This window comes from Myotis brandtii, unplaced genomic scaffold, assembly GCF_000412655.1.
Source record: "Myotis brandtii unplaced genomic scaffold, ASM41265v1 scaffold471, whole genome shotgun sequence".
Taxonomy (NCBI): domain Eukaryota; kingdom Metazoa; phylum Chordata; class Mammalia; order Chiroptera; family Vespertilionidae; genus Myotis; species Myotis brandtii.
The window spans coordinates 2,692,925-2,712,841 of NW_005367989.1; the positions used below are offsets into that span (position 1 = coordinate 2,692,925).

The window sequence follows — 19,917 nt, forward strand, 5'->3', positions numbered from 1 at the left end:
TCCCGGCAGGCTGAAAGCTGGTTTCTGGGGTTTTGTTTAGCTTCTTATTTGCAACATAGTACATTGTTGCTTAGAGTTGCAACTCAGAGGCCGGCAAGTGAGGCGGGGAAGTTGGAGTCTGCAGTCACTGAAGCAAGGAAGCCTCATGTTCGCTTCCAGCTGCCTGGCTGCCGGCCGCCATCTTGGCTGACAGTTAATTTGCATAAGGATATGCTGATTAGCCAATGGGAAGGGTAGCGGTCGTACGCCAATTACCATGTTTCTCTTTTATTAGTGTAGATTTTAATAGAACTCTTAAGCATTTTTATTTATAAGAAAAAGAAGACCAAGAATCACAAATGCTGAAAAGCAGAATCAAAGTGAAGCTGGGGATGCTGTATGACTCCTCTGGGAGACGCATTAAGCCAGCTGTGGGAGATACGGCTCTGAGGATACATAATACTTTAAGAACTAACGAATTTTCCTTGGAAACTTGCTTAGAAAAATTCATCAAATCAATTTCATCATAAAACAATGCAAGTATTTTATGTAAAACATAAGTGCTCATTTTTACAACTTTAATTTAAAATTTTTGAAATTTTAGAGAAGAGTCTATTTAGGTCCTTTGCCCATTTTTAATTGGATTGTTTGTCTTCCTTTTGTTAAGTCATATGAGTTCTTTATATATTCTGGAAATTAACCCCTTATCAGATATATCATTGGCAAATATGTTCTCTCATACAGTGTGCTCCCTTTTCATTTTGTTGATGGTTTCTTTTGCTGTGCAGAAGCTTTTTATTTTGATGTAGTCCCATTTTTTTAATTTTCTCTTTTGTTTTCCTTGCCCCTAGAAAATGTATCAGCAAACATATTGCTATGAGAGATGTCAGAGAAAGACAAGTATCACAAGATCTCTCTCAAATGTGGAATCTAATGAACAAAATAAACTGATCAACAAAATAGATTCAGAGACACGGAAGCATGGAGCAGACTGATGAATCTCAGAGAGGAGGAGGGGTAAGAAGAGATTAACCAAAGAACTTATATGCATATATGCATAACCCTTGGATACAAACAACAGTGCAGTGAAGGCCCGGGGCGGGGAGTGGGGAGGGAAGCAGGGAATCAATGGGGGAAGAAAATGGGGACATCTGTAATACTTTTAACAATAAAGAGATATTTTAAAATTAAAATAAAATTTCTGAAATTTTAAAACTTTTGAAAAATTTGATATATCTTGATTGTAGTCAAATATTTATAACATATTAACCATGCCCTCACATAGTATAGTAACTTTCTTGTTATTTTTATTTTGTATATATTCATTAGAGTTATTTTAAATACATGGTAACCTTGGAATTATAGAAATAAAAACAAAAATATTGCTGAAGTGCTATTTCTTCACTTGTGAGTGTTATGTCCCTTTAACACCTAAGTGAAGTGACAAGTTAGAAGCAGGTAAGGCACCGCCAGGGACTGTATCTTAGGAGAGGATATGGTCAAAGACTCAGTGATTCTACAGACACTGGGAGGGTATTAGCCACTAAAGAGGGTTGATGAAGATGCACGAAACCAGGATCCCAGGGCCAAGTGGAGCCTGATACCATGTTTGGCACCATGAGAAGCTGCATGAATTCTCTAATGGTCTATGAGGCCCTTTACAAACAACTGCAGTAAAACAGACCCAAATAAAACTGATTGGGGTAAAAAAGAAGAAAACTGCTTGAGGAAACATGAGAGAGTGTTGTGTTGATTTTAGAACACATTTAGATACAGCTTTTCTTATCACATTAACATTTAAGTTCCTTGGAGACAGCGTCTTCACACAGACACTGAAACTCACTGATTTTGTGAGACTCACTCCATGACCATTGTGACCAAATGGGCCCCAAGAGCTGACACTTCTATTCCCATAATCACTAGGTTCAACCAGTTTATCAGTAACTGGTATATTCCTTTATATTCACCGAAGTTTTACATTAAGTAGAGTGTAAGATGAATCATCACACAAAATTCTTCCTACAAATTTAGAATTCTGGGAAAAGAAACAAAACCTTGAATCCTGAGTAGCGTTTGTCTTGCTCCAGTTTCTTCCCTCTGCCTCAAATATCCTCTTTCCTAAGAAACTATTTATCTTTTGTTAATCTTCACCCAAGGATATTATTTCCATGGATTTTTAGAGAGAGTGTATGGGAGGGTGTGTGTGTGTGTGTGTGTGTGTGAGAGAGAGAGAGAGAGAGAAAGAGAGAGAGAGAGAGAGAGAGAAAGAGAGAGACTGATGTGAGAGAAACATGGATTTTATTGATTTGTTGCCTCCCGCATTCACCCCAACAAGGGCAGGGATGGGACCTGCAACCCTTCAGTTTGAGTGCTGATGCTCTACCTACTGAATACCAACAGCCAGGGCAGAAACTATGTTTTTTTAACAGAGAATTTCTTAACTTACATACTTAACTTTCTAGCCTGTTACTTTCTTACTATCCTGGATGCTCTTTGATTGAGATTGAGTTGACCAACTTTTACTGATTGAACCTGTTGACTACTTAATCTAGGTCTCATACTGAATCCAGTCTGTTGATAGTACCTCTCAGGAGTTGAAAGCCTTGTCCCAGGCAATCAATAGCAGTTTATACCTGGTTTTCCCAAATAGGATCCCAAGAGAAGTCATTTTGGAGCACTGAAATTAATGGTATTTTATACTAATCTTAGTAAATTTTGTTCAAACATATTCTAGGGGAATTTTATTCTGCTTTCCCATAATTCATTGTGTAAACTTATATAAAGCTTACTTCACAAAAAGAAGTAAAGAAATTCAATAATATATTTTATAGTTTAAGTACTCCAGTGATTCTGTATTTGGCTTTGAAAAAAAAGAGTTCCCACATGTATTCAAATGATTTGAAAAAAACCCACAATGATCTGAATCCTAAAAAATCAGATTTCTATGATATATTTTAGAAAGAGATTGGTGGAATGAATGTATAAAACAAATTTGGATTGGGGCAATCTTTTTAGGAGTTAAGGGAAGTACTGAGTAGTATTCTCTATGAGAAAAGGCATTTTGAAGGAATTAATCCATTTTAAACATGTATTTGAAGGAACTTTTATTAATGATGAAGAGTAATGTCAGTTACAAGCTTAAGCAAGAAGCTAGAAGCACAAATAAATATTAACTTGGTATGCATCATTGTTCAACACAATTTGTAGGATTTCATGGAGTCTATAACAGTTGCACTATTACAGGAGTGAAATATTTGCATATCAGGCTGAGTAATTTCTAAAAGAAAAGACGCAGCATCAATAAAGCAGTCAGATATCAGAGATATATTGAAGAAGGACTCAAAAAACATCTGGATGTGGTATATAAAACTGAAACTCATAGACACAGATAAGACTATGGAGGTTACCAGAGGGCAGGGCAGTGGAGGGTAGTAAAGGGTAAAAGGGGATAAATATATGATGATGGAAGATGATTTGACTTTGGGTGGGGGGCACATAATGCAATATACAGATCAGGTAGCATAGAAATGTGCACTTGAAACCTATATGACCTTATTATGAACCTATATGAACCAATGTTACCCCAATAAATTTAACAAAAAAGAACAATATTTATCAAACTATTACAAAATCTGAATGGTAGTTTCTGAACCTTCTACCACTTCAACTTCAGTTACTACTTTGACAGTTTTAGGTTAATTACCACCAGGGCCATGGCCTTCTAGATAATGAGACACAAGAAGGCTTGGTGCTCTCTGAATAATGGCCAATGCTCTAGAGCAGGGGTCCACAACTTTTTCTGCAAAGGGCCTGACAGTAAATATTTTAGACATTGTGGGCCATACAATCTCTGCCACAATTACTTAATGTTGCTGTGTAACATAAAAGCAGACTTTTTATAATATGCAAACAAATGAATGTGGTTGGGTTCTAGTAAAACAATTAGAAAATCATACAGCAGTTTGTGGCAGCCCCGCTGCAGGGACACAGTGTGCCGAGCCCTGACTTCCAGACTGGTTCTATATACTTACCCTTCCTATCTGATACAACAGTATAAAACAGCCACAAAGTTTAATCAAGTAGCAAATCAACATACCTTTTCCCCAGGAATCCCAGGAGCACCAAATTCACCTTTAATACCAACTGCACCCTAAAATATAGAAATGCTCATTAGGAGGTTTTTTCAAAGTTGTATTAACTGCTAATCTTGTTGAAGAGAATCTATAACTTCTTAGATGAGTTGCTTTTGCTTGTCCCAAAGTCTGTGCCCTACGTTCCTTCCTCATATTGTCCACAAGTTATTAAACTATATAGTTTTAGTTAATATTCAAACTATTAATAACAAATAAACATCAAAGTGCTAATCAAAACTAAAACTAAGCATTCTCCACACAGACATATGCAATTTAGTTTTGCCATTTCTTTTCTATTTATCAAAGGTAAGAAATGATTCTATTGCTGTTCCCTCAACTAATACCTGATGCTTCCAATTCAAGTAAGTCACGAAATTTCAGACTCTAAGGTAGTCATATTTGTTACATTTAGTGTTCCTGACCTTCCATTACATCCTCCAGGAAAAACCCCAAGGCTGGGTCAATCCAATTCTCAGCTTCCCTGCTCTTCCACCTAAACTAGAAAAAATCTGTTTCAATGAAGCTTTGAGCTGCCTGTGTCTGCCTTGATGGCTCTATCACAAATTTGGTCTATTAAATTTTCCTTGAAACAGTGGAAACAATATAAACTTTTTGAATGAGTCTGTCTAACTACAACTAATGCTTGGTAGAGATTAAGAAGTATATGAGAATTTTATGAGTATAAAATGCCATTATAACAATAATACTGTATGCTAATTTCAGATTTAAGGCACACAAATAACTGTCAACTTCAAGTTACTATACATTAGCTGAGATTATATCAGATTGGGTAAAATTGATACAAAAAGAACTTGTCTAATAATCCAATATATTCAATGCTGGATTCAAAAGGATAGAGGACTATTCTTTATTGGACAAAACCTTGAAAAGCATAACATTAAATTCTACTTCTGTAAAGTTATTATTAAGGTAAGATAGTCTTTTAAAAATTCTGAACATATTTTCATTCTACTATTTTTACTGGTGTGGTATGGCATAGAACAGGCATATGAGTAGTGTCATGTTAGAAAGAAAATACAAGGATCACTCGTAATCTCTGGGTTAACAAATTAGACTCTTCAGAATGGAAACTTCCAGGTAGTGAAATTAGAGGGTGGAGTAGTAGAAAGTTTTTTACTATAGAGTCAAGTAAGTAAACTTAAATAAATTTTAAATTATTTTGATTTTCTGTAAAAGTATATTAGCAAAGCAATCATTTCACAAAGCCTACACTTTGGGTAATTAACTGGATATGTGAAAGATAATACAAAAATGAACTAGAAAATTATTCCCAAAATAGAGCTCAGATCACACCCGCCCTTAGGTTCGGGAACACTGAAATTGAGCTGCTATTTTATAAAACTCTGAGAAAATTTCAGAGTTTTCTCTGAAGTGGGTGAGGGTATTAGCAAGGGTCTTAAAGAACTGAGAAAGGAAAGTGGTTGCTAAGTAATTAGGTTGCCAACTATACTTGCTAAGAAAGGGGGATGTGAAGATTCAGAAAATTATAATAATTGAGCCTGAAAAGAATTCATTATTTGAAATAATGTCACCCAGAGTTTAGTCTTGAACAGAGGGCATCGTTAGAATGGTTTGATTAGGTGCCTTGACATAGAATACTGATCATATCTAGGTGTTCAAACAAAAGCAGTGTTTGAATTTCAAACCATCTTACTCCATGAAAGAGGGTCATCATCTTTATCAAACATTTAAAAAGCAGTAAATCTATTTAATGTAGCATCACAGCAGGGATGAGAATATAGGCAAATAAAGATAGACATTAAATCATGCCAAAGCATGTGGCTTTCCCCCATATATTTCTGATTTTTCATTAACTGATTGGCAGTTATCAACCTAAAATTAGTTAGCTCACTATGTGAAAATAATTTTTGTTTTTTAAAGGAAAAGGTGTACTGGAATAATATTGAATAATTTAACAATCCTTTATGATTTATCTAGCTCTTTCTTTGCAAATTGACTCTGTGCTGCCTGGCAGGATCCCTGAGCAATTGGAGCATTGAATTTATAGGTTCTAGAAACAGCTGAGTTATTTAGATTATAGTGCTCATTCATTCATTCAACATATTTTTAGCTCTTATTATGCACTGTTCTATGTATGGTGCTCACAGAACTCATATGCTAGTGGGGGGAATAAATAGATGCATAATGATAACATGTCAGGTGGCAATAAAAGTGCTAAGAAAGAAGATAGAGGTGGAAAGAAGGGTGATTTTCACATATAGATGTCAGAATAGGATTTTAAACTGATCCCTGAGCAAGAGCCTGCATGATGTGAAGAGCACCAAATGGATATCGAGCAGAACATTCCAGGTGTAGGTAAACTGGTGCAGAGACCTGAGAGCAGGAGTGAACAAGAGGAGAGGGTAGGAGACGATTCAGGATGTGAGGAGTGGGGTAGGATGAGTTCTACAAATTATGTGAAACCTTGAAGCCCATGGTTAGAGCTTTAGTGTTTATTTGATGGAGATAGAAAGCCATGGGTGGGTTGTGACTCAGGTGGGACAGGACTTACATGATTATGCAAAATAGCTGTCAAACTTATAGTACATGGACATAAATAAAAGTAAAATTTGCTCTTATAAAGCTGCCCCAGATCACAGTAAGGTTTCTCAAAATTTATAATTAAGTAATACATATATCTTGTTATGTCAAGTAATACATCTTGTTATGTCAAGTCACATTAACAAACTACATTCAACCTAAAGGGATCATCTCCACCTTCCTTCAACATGTGAACAATTACAATGTAGATAGGAAAGCAGAGAAAACATAGTTGTTGTATATCTATTATGTGCCAGTTTCTGATACTACAAGCTTTTTATATATTTTATTGTTGTATAAAATAAACCACTGACAAGGTTATTAAGGATCATTTTCAAAGCAAGTAAGAGGTGCATAGGGCAAAATGAGCTAGGATCTTGCCTCCAGAGTGACCTTTCCTCCGCTAGCATATTGATGGTCATGCTGGTCATGCGGTTTAGGCACCCTGACCTTACATATCGCTGGTCATGAAGTTTGGACTCTTCCCTGACTTTTCCTCCCCTGGAAAGTCACTAGGCCTGTAGCTGAAATACAACTGAGGCCTAGATGTTAACTCTAATAGCTTAATGCTTAAGGGAGTGGTCATGCACAGGCTTGTATAGGAGGCTATGAGACTATTCTCTGGCTCCCTTGTTCCTCCTCTAAGGGGATCTACCAAATGACTAGTGACATGCCAGAGAAGTGATCGGCAGTTGCCAGATGTCGGGGGAGGTAATGGGAGAGGTGAGAGAATGGGTGAAGGGAATACATTTATTAAGTTAAGAAAGTTCAGCGGGGACCCATCAGCAGACTAGAGAAGCAAGAATTCAAGTATCTGAAAAAGAGAATGTTAAAGAAGGCTAGGGCACAACTGAAAACTAAACTTGCTTGCGTCAGAATTTTATTTACTGTTTATAGGTACAAAGATTTGGGTTTGAATCCAAATACAAATAGAAAAATGAGAAAATTATATTTTTAAGTCACTTTTGAATAAATCCACTTTCACCCCAACAGTATTGGGTGGTCTTACCGGTTCTCCTTTATCCCCTTTCTGACCAGGTGAGCCTGGTACTCCGGGTAATCCTGCTTCCCCCTGAGCAAAAATGAATTTCTGTGTTATCAAACAATCTGTCACATTGAGCTAAAGATAAGTGGTTTATAAATATTATGCCAACAATAGTAAGATATAAATCCTTGCTCCCTCTGAGCTGATGCTGGGCCCTCCTTCCCTTGCTCATGAGGCTCACGGCTCTCTCTCATCAGCTCCTCCATGCGGCCTTCCATGGACTTTCTACTACTCCACCCTCCTCTGTGGGGCCCTTGCACCTTGTACTTGCCTTCTGTGGAGCTTTCTATACAGCATTAGTCAATACAGGAAATAAAAGATTCCTCTAAACTTACACCTAATCCTATCCCCACTCCTCCAGCCATGGGTGAAACAGTAACAGGATGCATTAAGCCTAAGGGCATGCATGAAGTCACAGTGCTAGGGGACAGCCTCTCTAGGCACTGCAGCAAGTTTTCCTTTCCTCTTTCCTTTCCTCGGGTATGGGTGGAGAGGAAACCCATACTTAGCCCACTTTTCAGCACAGGCCTCGTGACTGCCATGTACATCCACAAAAAAAGTGAATGTAGGTCCAGGAGCCCAGACTTCCCGACCACAGGACCATACTGGTGCAAGCGAGACAAATTCTCTGAGTACTTCCCATACACGTTATGACAGAGGGAGCTAGCTCTAAGTCAGGGATACTGGGTAAGTAGTCTCCACACAACAAAGACATACTATGTATTTGTGTTGAAGAGAAAGCACTGTGTTTCCTTCAACTGAGAACTCCCAGAATTGAAGCCTGTTCCTGGCACAGGTAAAGTACTCAATACTTGTGTGTTGTACAGGTTGTTCCTCCATTCACTTTCCTATTCATTCTAATTCACACCCGGAAAGAAGGTCTGATGGGCTCAGGGCCATCCAGATAAAAACTCAGGAAATCCCCAACCCCCTTCTCTCTCTCTCTTTTTTTTTAAAAAACAACAACACACACACGTATTCTTATTGATTTCAGAGAAAGGAGAGGGAGAGGTAGAAACACTAATGATGAGAGAGAATCATTGATTGGCTGTCTCCTGCACTCCCCACACTGGGGATCGAGCCTGCAACCCGGGCATGAGCCCTGACTGGGAATCGAACCGTGACCTCCTTGTTCATAGGTGGATGCTCAGCCACTGAGCCATGCTCGGCCTGGTCCAACCCCCTTCTCTTAATCAACTTCCATGGTTCAGTGGCTTAGGCATTTGATTCAACTAGCACTGAAGGACAAAACACATTCTGTGCACCAGGGCCACATTCAAGGGGCTGGCTCACCGTGTGGAGTGGCTTCTCCGTGTGGAGTGGGCATAGATTAATATGAGCATACCTTGTTTGGAATGCACTGGCACTGGTTTGTAAGTTCCTGCTTTGCTGGCAGATATGCAGACACTTCGCTGGCATGAGCGGGTAGTGATATTGATGCAGTACTTCCAATGCCATCCTGCTCTGAGCACTACAATCCAAAAAGAGGCTTTAGGAAATAGGCGAATTTCAAACATTCTGACATTCTAAACACTGGCTCCCACCAACTAGGAATGACTGAGGTTACCTGTTAGAACTACCTTCTAATTAACCAAAAGTTGACACTAGCATGTGAAAGTGCATAATGACTTTGCTCTTTCACTAGGTCCCCTGTGTTTTATTACACTGACAACACACTAGAAATGCATCAAAATGTTGGTTTCGGTGAGACATTTTAAAGCAATTATAGGAGTCTTTATGACAAAGTACAGTAGTAAAAAACATTTACAATAATTGCATTGTTACAATAAAATAATTTACACAAATAACATCTGTAAATGTGTCTTGGGATCAAAATAAGGACACATATGTCATATATGTAATACCTTAATCAATAAAGAGAGAAAACAACAACAAAATTTAAAACAAAATAATGTAATTTGAACTTTTAAGACATAGTTTACTTCAACAAGATGATTGTCAAGGCATGTAAAAGTAGAAAAGAAATTCTTTTTTACACTGTAAGATGCTATATATTTAATTAAAGTATATCTTCTTCGAGTCCATTGTCCTTTAAAGTTATTAAAAATCTCCACTATCACAGACATGTGGTGAATTTTATACTTATTCAGTAGGTTCAGTACATGTGGGACAACATTAAAGACAAATTTGGTTATGAAGCAGTGAATTTTTTTCTCTTTCTCAAAAAAAAAAATCAATCCAGATGGAGAGACTAAACAGGATAAACACATCCTTTTCTCTCAACATCATTTACCAGGCTCCTTCCTCACCATAGTTTATAACTCCGAATTTGCAATTTAGGGGAAGGAGTTCACACATGACTTTGCATTCTACAAATTAGGTATGTTTGGAAAATATTGTCAGGATACAAAACTAAAAGGTTGTCAATGGTTCTTTATTGTGGTATGATCATGGTTGATATTACTTTCGACTTTGAATTTGGCTATATTTGCCATGCATAACTTTTAAGACAAAAACAAATTATTTTGAAAACTGGGTAGTACTCTAATGCTTGTGATAACAATACAAAATATAAGTAAAATAGCACCCAGAAACACTGGGACTCATTTCCTGTCTCTCCACTTGTGCTATCTCATTGACTTTTTCCAGAGTTAATGATTCGCTATTTAGTAATCTTAATGTTTCTGAGTCCATAAGTATAAAAATCACATTAAAATGAAACACGATTATCACCAAAACAGTCCACATAGCACATATGATCTGACACAATTTCTTAGCCAGTTCCTGCCCCATAGGTTTCTAGTCAGGTAACCAAGACCCAGTTAGAGATCACAATTTTGTTCTGATTCACTATATTAAATTGGGGATTTAAATGACTTTAAAGGTATGTCTCAGCCTTCACTATAAAACTGTCCACACTCTCCAAAAAGTGCCTAAAGGAAACATAACATGTACAAGGACCTCTTCCCTTGTAAAACCTCTGGTTTTGATTTGACACATATTTAATTAATTGGCCCTCAAAATTTGAATCACATTTCTCATTTATTTTCTGCAAATGTTCCTGATTTCCTCCTTCTGCTATTTGTTCTTCATTTTATGTCTGCAGTTATGAAACTGGACTGCTTCAGATACAGAAAATTGAATCAATAGAAGCAAAGAAGTATGTCTATAGATTATTTTGAATAAACTTCACCTTTGAAATATGCTATAAAATATTAATAAAAAGCATGTCTGATTTGAAATTCCAGAACAAAATATTTTTAAGCAAGTACATTAAAATTTTTTAAATTCAACACATTAAAAGCACATACAAAATAACAGTTGATGTAAGAATTATAGAAGATGCACTTAAATGGCTTTTATATAATTATTTATCTTCCAAACTATGCATTCCCATTTGTAAAATGTAGGTTGTTCTATTTTGTTAATCATTAACAGAATGCTGATGTCCCTCTAAATAATTATCAGCAGAAAAATAAGTGGTTTTTTGTTATTTTTTCCATAGTTAGAGATGAATTTCTATCTTATTTTATACTCTTTAAAACTAACTCCTAAGTGGTAATTTTAAAACATGATTAAAGTTGTTTTTCATAATTTGTGAGGTCTCCACACCTATACTTGCTTAAAGAGTTTTCTCATAATTTGAGTTGGAAATGTCTATTATGTGAAAACACAGAGTAGTAACTTTTTGTCAAGAATATATTTGGGTCCAGCTGGTGTGGCTCAGTGGTTGAGCATCGACCAATGGACCAGAAGGTCACGGTTCCATCCCCGGTCAGGGTACATGCCTATGCCAGATTCCCAGTGGGGAGTCTGCAGGAAGCAACTGATCAATGATTCTCTCTCATCAATGATGTTTCTATCATTCCCTTTCCCTTCCTCTCTGAAATCAACAAAAATATATTTAAAAATATATATATATTTGGATATATCAAAACATTATTGTTACTTTTCAATAACAGAAAATTATTATATTAAGAGCTCTTCACAAAAGGATGATTATTTTTTAAAACTTTTGGAGAATTACCATCTTCAAGATTTAAATGTGTGACTCCAGGAAGTCTAGGTATTTCAAGGCTGTAGACTGGCATTCTAAATTATCTTTTTAGATATTTATAGAAAGACATTTGGCTGGCTTTCATTTTACTAGGAATAAAAGCCATAAGCTGGGTTGGAGATATGATTTATAAAACCAAGTTACATAAGCAAAACATAAATGTTTGAAAGACTTATCTATGCTTTGAATCAGCTGGTCACATTGTTATTCTATTATCCATAGTGAGTGATAAGAAGTTAAAAATAGTTTTTTGCATTATTAAACTATTGATAAAAATATCACATAATTTTTTTGGTAAGTGTAGAACTTCTGGGAAATCTGAGATACAAAAAAAAACATCTTCACCCCTGTAACTGGAGAATGATGATGCTACTGTTATAGTCTTTCACTTACGCTGAACCCAAAGTGAGGATACATAATTCTCAAAGTTCAGAATGAAACACTGGGATTAAAATATCTAACAGAACTATGGGAGAGTTCTAAGATGGGTTTCTTACTTGGAACACATTACTCACCTGGCTTCAACAGAAGCTATTAGGTGCTGCCCTACTTTTGGGCTCTATAGACTAGACAACTGGCATTCTACCATCTTCACATGCCAAGAAAATTAACTTACCTTAGTATCTGATATTTCGCAACAAGTTTCTCTAGCTATGATATTTGAGTCACAGTAGATTTTAAGTTGGTGAAGTTCAATCTATTAAAAAAATAGTAAAAGATATATCATTAATTTTTTAGAAAATTACATTTAGGCATTAAGAATTATGGTAATTTAACTGATAAGAAATAAAGAAGCTAATACAAATAAATTACCAGTAGTTATTTTTTAATATTTTTATTAATGTAGGATCATGGTTTTATGGGCCATTTGAGAAATAGATTCAGTTATTGAGATGAGTCTATATATAATGGAAATCAAGGAATGAAAGCAATTGCAAACCTCAGCTAGTTGTTTAAACAATACAAAAGAAGTATTTAAAGAGAGGCATTGCTATTCACTACAATATAATATATACCCACAAAATGAAGACTATATCAAAATAAATATTCTGAAAAACAATAAAATCAAAAGTCTGAGCAGATGTTGGAAAAAGCTTTATCTATAGTTCCAGACCTATTTGAGAAACGGAAAAAGATGGTCACTTCCCAATAAGAAAAAAACGTATTTTGTTTTTATCTATTTCTCGGGGATTCTGTCTAATACCTATGGACTTTATATTAAATTGGCACAGTCTTGAGCAGGATGCACAGTTTTTACAAAAATAATTGATTCCTTCTATTTGCTCAGCAGATTCATGTTTTTTTGGCATTTGGACATGAAATTAAAGTAGTTCCAGGAAAATACAATCATGCCTTTAAATGCAAGATCAAACAACCACATAAGAGCAAGCAAACAGTACAGACTATTAATAAAATTTCAATACGAGAGATGCTTAAATAGGCTATTTTAAATTACTTTGTGGTTGAAAGTTTAATAACATAATTAATAATTAATCATATGATGACTAGACATATAAAATAGGGCAGGAACAATCTCATGCCTCCACTCCTCCTCACTGCCTCTTTCTCTGTCTCTTTCTCTGTCTCCCAAAATAACAGAGCTAGATTATGCTTTACTTTGAGGTCAATAAGCACTTTCTACAGAAAGACCCAACTGTAATATTATAATAATTAATCCTATGATAATAGAAAGCAGACATCTGCAGTTCTAAATCCTAACAACACGAAAAAGCGAAAAAAAAAGAGGAAAAACACTATAACTGACCGTCTACACTGAGATAAACAAAATCAATTCAGCTCATAGGAAGCATTAAGAACTCCAGACATCTTGTGAATTCATGAGCTGCCTAAGATTTGCAACCAATGCAAAATTATGAGATTTAATTTCTTTTCTATAACTTTTTCCAAGGTTACTGAAGTTACATTTTATTTATAAAGTTTAAATACACTGTCTTACATAGTCTAATGAAATACCAGGAAGCAACATATCCATTATGTCAAATGAAGAAGTGGGACAACAATTAATTTTCTTAACTAAACCTTATTTATTATCATTTTTATCAAAATAGTCAATAAATATTGAAATTCTATTATGTACAACTACAGTGCTAAGCCTTTCATATGAATTATTTTACTTAACTGAAGATAATCAATTTTTATTAAACCTAATCAAGTACCCATGATACTGAAATTACAATCAAGCCAAGTTTAATCATGCTTTTGTTATTCATGAGTTACTTTAGAGTCTTTCATTGACACAGTGCTTTAGAATGAGAATGTTTAGGCTGTCTTTTACTGACCCTTATCACACAGGATTTGTTAGGTTAAAAAAAATCCTTTCTACCAGTATTGTCACCTATCTCTTTCTCATAAAAGCACACAAGTAGCATATGTAAAATAAAACCCAATCATTAGAATTTTTTCAATAATATACATTCTGAATAAATAAAACATTTTCAATTACAACAGATCTTATGAATCATAGAACTTGTAAGAAGATAATAAAAAATTAGTCCACTTAAAGTTTCAGCAGTTTATCTGTTATTTAGTATTAAAAGCTGCATCATTGTGACATGCCTTTCATTTTATCCTTAAATGAACTGATTCCATATTGAACTATTAAACTACTATACAACACTATACTTTTCACATTATGTGTTTTTATAAGGATACACCTGATATTCTTCAGCCTCAGATTCTGGTTGAATTTTTTCCATGGGTGAGAAGTTAATGACAGGACAGACACTCAACTTTCAGAGGGTGAGCTCTGAGCCTGGCCCCCACTCTTGCAATAACTTGTTCCTCCCTTGTTGCTGTTTCTCTCTGGAGATTATGATTTTCTCTCAGTGTACTCTCTAGAACCAGAGTCCACTTTGCTCTCACTAGTCCTATACGGACCAGATTCCAGTCCCTAACTCTGGTACATGCAGCAGGTACTACTGCCATTCCCTACTTCTGTTGCTAGAATTCCCTGAAGCTGACTTCCAATCTACCTGCATTCCATGTACTGCTGGGAGTCACATGTCTGTTGTTCTAGCAGATGATCTCCAATTCCTCTCTTTGGAGAGACCTTTCGGAAAGCTCTGGCTAGTACTGTTGTTATTTCAAGTAATACTGTTACCATTTACTGACATAGACTTTAATCCTTCCATTAGCCTTCAAGAACTTTGAGGGCAGGAATGGAAGATACTATTCTTCTACTTACTTTCTTATTCTAGGGTTGAATGCCATGTCTGGCCCTGAGTAATGAATGTACAGAGACTCAATCACATATTAGGCACTACAATACATACTCTACACAATAACAAGTAATTATATCTATTGACACTCTTACTGAGACTGAGATAAATTAACAGCTAACAAGATAAATTAGCAGATCATACAGTTAAGTAGATGAAATGGGATTTACGACCACAACTGTCTGATCCCCAAGCTAATGCACTATCCATGATGCCATGATATCTTGTCCCTAGATGGTCTTCTGCTCTGCCTATTTTGCTGATCATCGTTGAACCCCCATTATGGCATTCTCACTGAGTTTTTCACTATCTCTAAGAGAAGACAGTTTAAAGATAATATTTCATGTGTGGCCCTGGCCGGTTTGGCTCAGTGGATAGAGCGTCGGCCTGTGGACTGAAGGGTCCCGGGTTCGATTCCGGTCGGGGGCACATGCCCCGGTTGCGGACTCGATCCCCAGCAGGGGACATGCAGGAAGCAGCCAATCGATGATTCTCTCTCATCATTGATGTTTGTAACTCTCTCTTCCTCTTCCTTCTTCTCTGAAATCAATAAAAATATATCTTTTTAAAAAAGAAAAAATGTGTGTGTGTGTGTGTGTGTGTGTGTGTGTGTGTGTAAAATTAGCTGGCCAAATATATATCTGAAAAGAATTATACTTTTGAAATAAAATTGAACTGTTCAGTGCTTTGGGTTAACAGCAATATCAATTCCTATTGGTGACCTGCATTCCGATTATTTTTATATGGTTCTATGATTTCCCATGATTCTACTCATAAGAAAATGTAAATTCATCAGTCAGATATATCTCACTTTGTAAAGATTACAGACCTACTTCTATATAGAAGTCAATTATAAATCTTTATCATCTGAATATCAAATGTAATTTTTAAAGGAACTTTTCATCTGAGATTGTTTTGGTATCTAACTGTTCTCATCAAAATGAACTACTGATATAATTGGTGGCTATGTTTTAGTCCACTGGAACCCTGAAAAATCATTATAAGCTCATGAAAAATAGTCTGCAATACAAAGAAGTTGCTATTCTGAGGATGAATAAATAGTCTATTGTACTTGATAATCTGGAACCATTTAAAGTTCATCTTTTCCCAGTCCTTTCTATTCAAAACATATAAGCCTAGACACCAGGCTTCCTTTTTGTACTATATTTTCACTTTTACTAAAATTCAATTTTAGCAACCTTATATTTTAAGGCATGCCCTAATTCTTTTAAATTCACAGACTGAAAAAAAATGGGTGAAAGAAAAATGGGTGAAAATACACAGAAGATACTATATGCGAAAATATAGTACATAGCTAACCTCATATCTGATGGAAAATTAATTTCAATAGTGTTAAGAAGGCCATGTCCTACCCAGTAATTAAAGAAATAAGTTTTAAATAAGATATTTTGTTTTGATTTAGAAATTTGACTACTTCTCTTTTACAATCAACATCACAACTCACGTCCACAGGCTTGCCATCTGAAGCTCGTGCGGTGATAACAGTCCTTCCTTGAATGTCCACAGCATCCTTTTCATCGGTGTGCCGGCTTGCAATTAAATTACAATCCATATACAGTGAAACTCCCCGGGATTGTATACCAATGCCAAGTTTATGCCACTGACGATCAAACAAAGAACGGAGTTCTCGATTTTTAAACATGTAGTTCAACACTTCTCCCTCAGCAGCACGGAACATAAATTCCACCACCTTCTTTCCACCATCAACTACTATAGAAACCTGCAAAAATGCAAATTATCTTTAAATATTTTAAAATCAGTGTTTGAAATTATTAAAGCACACAAATAAAAACTCGGCATGCATGTTAGTATAACTGAGGTACTTAGGAAAATGTCTCAGATAACACCTGTGTCCTCCAGATTGGTTAACATAAAACAAGAGCAAAATATCCAGGTAAATAATGGTTTAAATATGCAGTACTCTGGTGAATGTAATATGCTCCTTTCTAAACAGATCACCTAGGAGCGTGTGTGTGTGTGTGTGTGTGTGTGTGTCTGTATGAGTCATTCAAGAATTAAATGCTACTAATTTAATAAGAATGAGAATATGATCACTTTGATACCATTGTAATTAACCTAGTTATTAATAACAGAAAAGGAGCAAAGAGAAGGCCAGATTTGTAGGCATGTCATTTAGACAGCTTCACCAGGAAACTGCAACTTTACACTACCTAGAGGACCAGCAAAGGGGCGACAGACACATAAATGTGGGAGTGACATAGGGAAGATACCTGAGAACAATGGTCATTGGCCAAAATGGGCATGGCCACTGCAAGGGCAAGAAATTGGGATATTTAACCCCCTGAACAAAAGAATTCACTCCCTTGGTTCCTCTTGCGGCTCTTGGCACTCTTGGGACTTGTGTGACTCTGGGCTTGTGGCACTCCCCTGCATTCGCCCACATGGCCCAGGGCCGTGGGGACCCCACACAAATGGACTAATGGACTGTAACCAGCCTGATGCTGAACTGGACCTGGCTCGAACATGGAAAGGAAACTTTGGACACTGGCTCTGATTTTAGCTTTACGGAAGGGATGTAATTCTGTGGAAAGAAAGCTTTCTACCATATCTCATCCTCCCATAGGGGCCTCCAGAATGCTTATTCCAGCAGTACCCCAAGAACCCCATTTCCACCGATGACAACGTCTCGTGGCTTGGAAACTGAGATCAACTTCTTTAACCTTAGATGATTCGCATGGTGCAGAGAAAAAGCATTTTCATAGAGGACAGACTCTTTCAGTTTGGTTCATCTTTTCATCATAAAATTATAACTGTGTTAATGTATTAAAAGACCATTCCAATGAATGTGTATAGAAACAATCACAGATGTATGGTGCCAACAAGTAATAGTAATGCTCACCTCCCCTCACTGGAGCACCCACAAGCCATCTCTTTGACAAGTATTCCTAGATTCTTGTTCTCCCCATCCCCCATTTTGGGCAGCTGTCCTTCTATAGTCTCCACCTAACTGAGCTTACCTCTATCACTGCACTTGTCACATTGTATTATGCTCTAGTATGCTGTTTTCCTAGATGATATCCCCTTAGGCCATATGCTCCTGAGAGCAGGAATTACACTTTTTAAATCTCTTATCTTTGTCACCAACTAGCATAGAGCATGTGTTCAATAAATTTTTACTGAGGGCATCAAAACTAATATCTCCCCTCTTAGTTCACTAAAGATTTTCAGATGAAACAAGGAACAGCTTTTAAAAATAATACATAATATCAGAAATAATCACAGATAAGTTATCAGTGAAGTGGACTTAGTGTCAATGAAGCAATTGTGAAGGAAGGGAAGTTTGAGTGTCTTTAGACAAAATATGAATCTAAAAGTAAATAGGAAAAATAATATTGTCTCACCTACCAGACTCCTATATTACAGATTTCAGCAAGATCATGCTCACTGTGAGCGTACCTGAATTTCTCTGTTGATGATTCCTCTAAAAGACAGAATGTCTGAATGCTCCCGATTTGTACACACAGTGCCAAGATTCACTTGGCCTAAGCACCACTCCATGGTTCCTTACCTGTGGCATGTTCTGCTGGTCTAAAACCTGCCATAGAAACCACCGTTCCTTCTTAGTGCTTCTCCGTACACGAAACATGGCTGCTATGGCATACTCCTCAGGAAGGCCTTTGGGAAATATCTTACTGTGGGAGGAAAACAGAAGGATTGTGGGAAAACGAAGAAGGCAAGGAAAGAAAATCTAGGTATGAAGTTCTACATAGCACAATATCTTGGTCATATTTTTCTCCACAAATGTAGGATTCATTATGCATTTTTATAGTAATCTACTTAGCAGATGTATGGAAGCAACATGCTTATGTAATTGTAATTTTTGTTCTTTCCCCTTTTTATATCTTCTGGTATGATACGGTGAAAGCTTGGGGTATATAAAAGCAAGCGAGCAGGCCACAGTACTACATTATGATATGGCCTCACTCAACAAGATGTTCCAACAGATGAGACTCTCAGAATTCGCTGCAGTTTGGCAAACAGTAGAGATTTATAAAGGGATAAACAGTACCTCTCGGTTTTGTCAATTTAGAGAAGTACAAAGCATTTCAAAGAACACTGCTAACAATTAAATGTATGTTTTCCAAAGAATAAGCTTAATCATATTAAACTCCTGCAAATAAGTTCCTAATACTGACTTCCTAGTATCAATTTAAGACTGACACACACACACACACACAACAAAAACAAAGAGGTTTTAGCTTACTTTTCATTCCTAAGGAAAATGAAATAAGCAGATTCTCACTAGGTAGCAGAGGAAAGCTGAAATCCAACTATCCCTCTGACTTATCTTATTTCACTAGTCTCCCTGGACTCATGAAGAAACTCAGGGAAAAAATTAACAATGAATATGCCTCATATCTAGACATTCATGGGAAAAACAAGGAGAAGCACATTCCTTCAAGCTGAGTTTTAAATTTATCTGTATTGTATGTAAAAACTCTGCAAGGCAGGAATTTTGCTTCTCTTTTAAAAAATCATGAGGAATAGTAGGTAAGAATTCTCTTAAGGACTGCCATAGCCAGAAGCTGTTTACACAAATAAAACACCATGCACTGAGATGCCACTTTGAATATTACACTAGGGTCTACTAAAACTGCCAGCTAACTACTGAAACTGACAACCAAACTGTCATGGAGAATTCCTGACTTTTGGTTTTACTTTTTGCGTTAAAGACAAAGTCACATGTAGTTGGGCAATCAAGAAAATAATATGAAAAAGCTGTGCTGACCTGAAGTTCTTATTTACTTACTGGGTTTAACACATGCACACATTTACGGACATATACATAGTATTCCAAAAATGTATACACACTTTAACAGCTGATAGCTTTATTTTGAAAATGAAATGTATTTTAATAAACACTGCCTTTATAATTATTCAAAGTGGGTATATACATTT

General features: G+C 36.2%; 1 protein-coding gene across 1 annotated transcript in view; it reads right to left on the minus strand.

Annotated features, from left to right (window-relative positions):
* COL19A1 (collagen, type XIX, alpha 1) overlaps nucleotides 1-19,917 on the minus strand; it is a 312,484-nt gene that overhangs the window by 239,267 nt on the left and 53,300 nt on the right. The window contains exons 6-11 of the mRNA XM_014547409.1: nucleotides 18,527-18,650; nucleotides 16,442-16,717; nucleotides 12,354-12,434; nucleotides 9,065-9,190; nucleotides 7,684-7,746; nucleotides 4,076-4,129 (exon numbers count right to left, since the gene is read on the minus strand). Of these exons, the coding sequence (XP_014402895.1) occupies nucleotides 4,076-4,129; nucleotides 7,684-7,746; nucleotides 9,065-9,190; nucleotides 12,354-12,434; nucleotides 16,442-16,717; nucleotides 18,527-18,650 (724 nt within the window). The remainder of the gene's footprint in view (nucleotides 1-4,075; nucleotides 4,130-7,683; nucleotides 7,747-9,064; nucleotides 9,191-12,353; nucleotides 12,435-16,441; nucleotides 16,718-18,526; nucleotides 18,651-19,917) is intronic.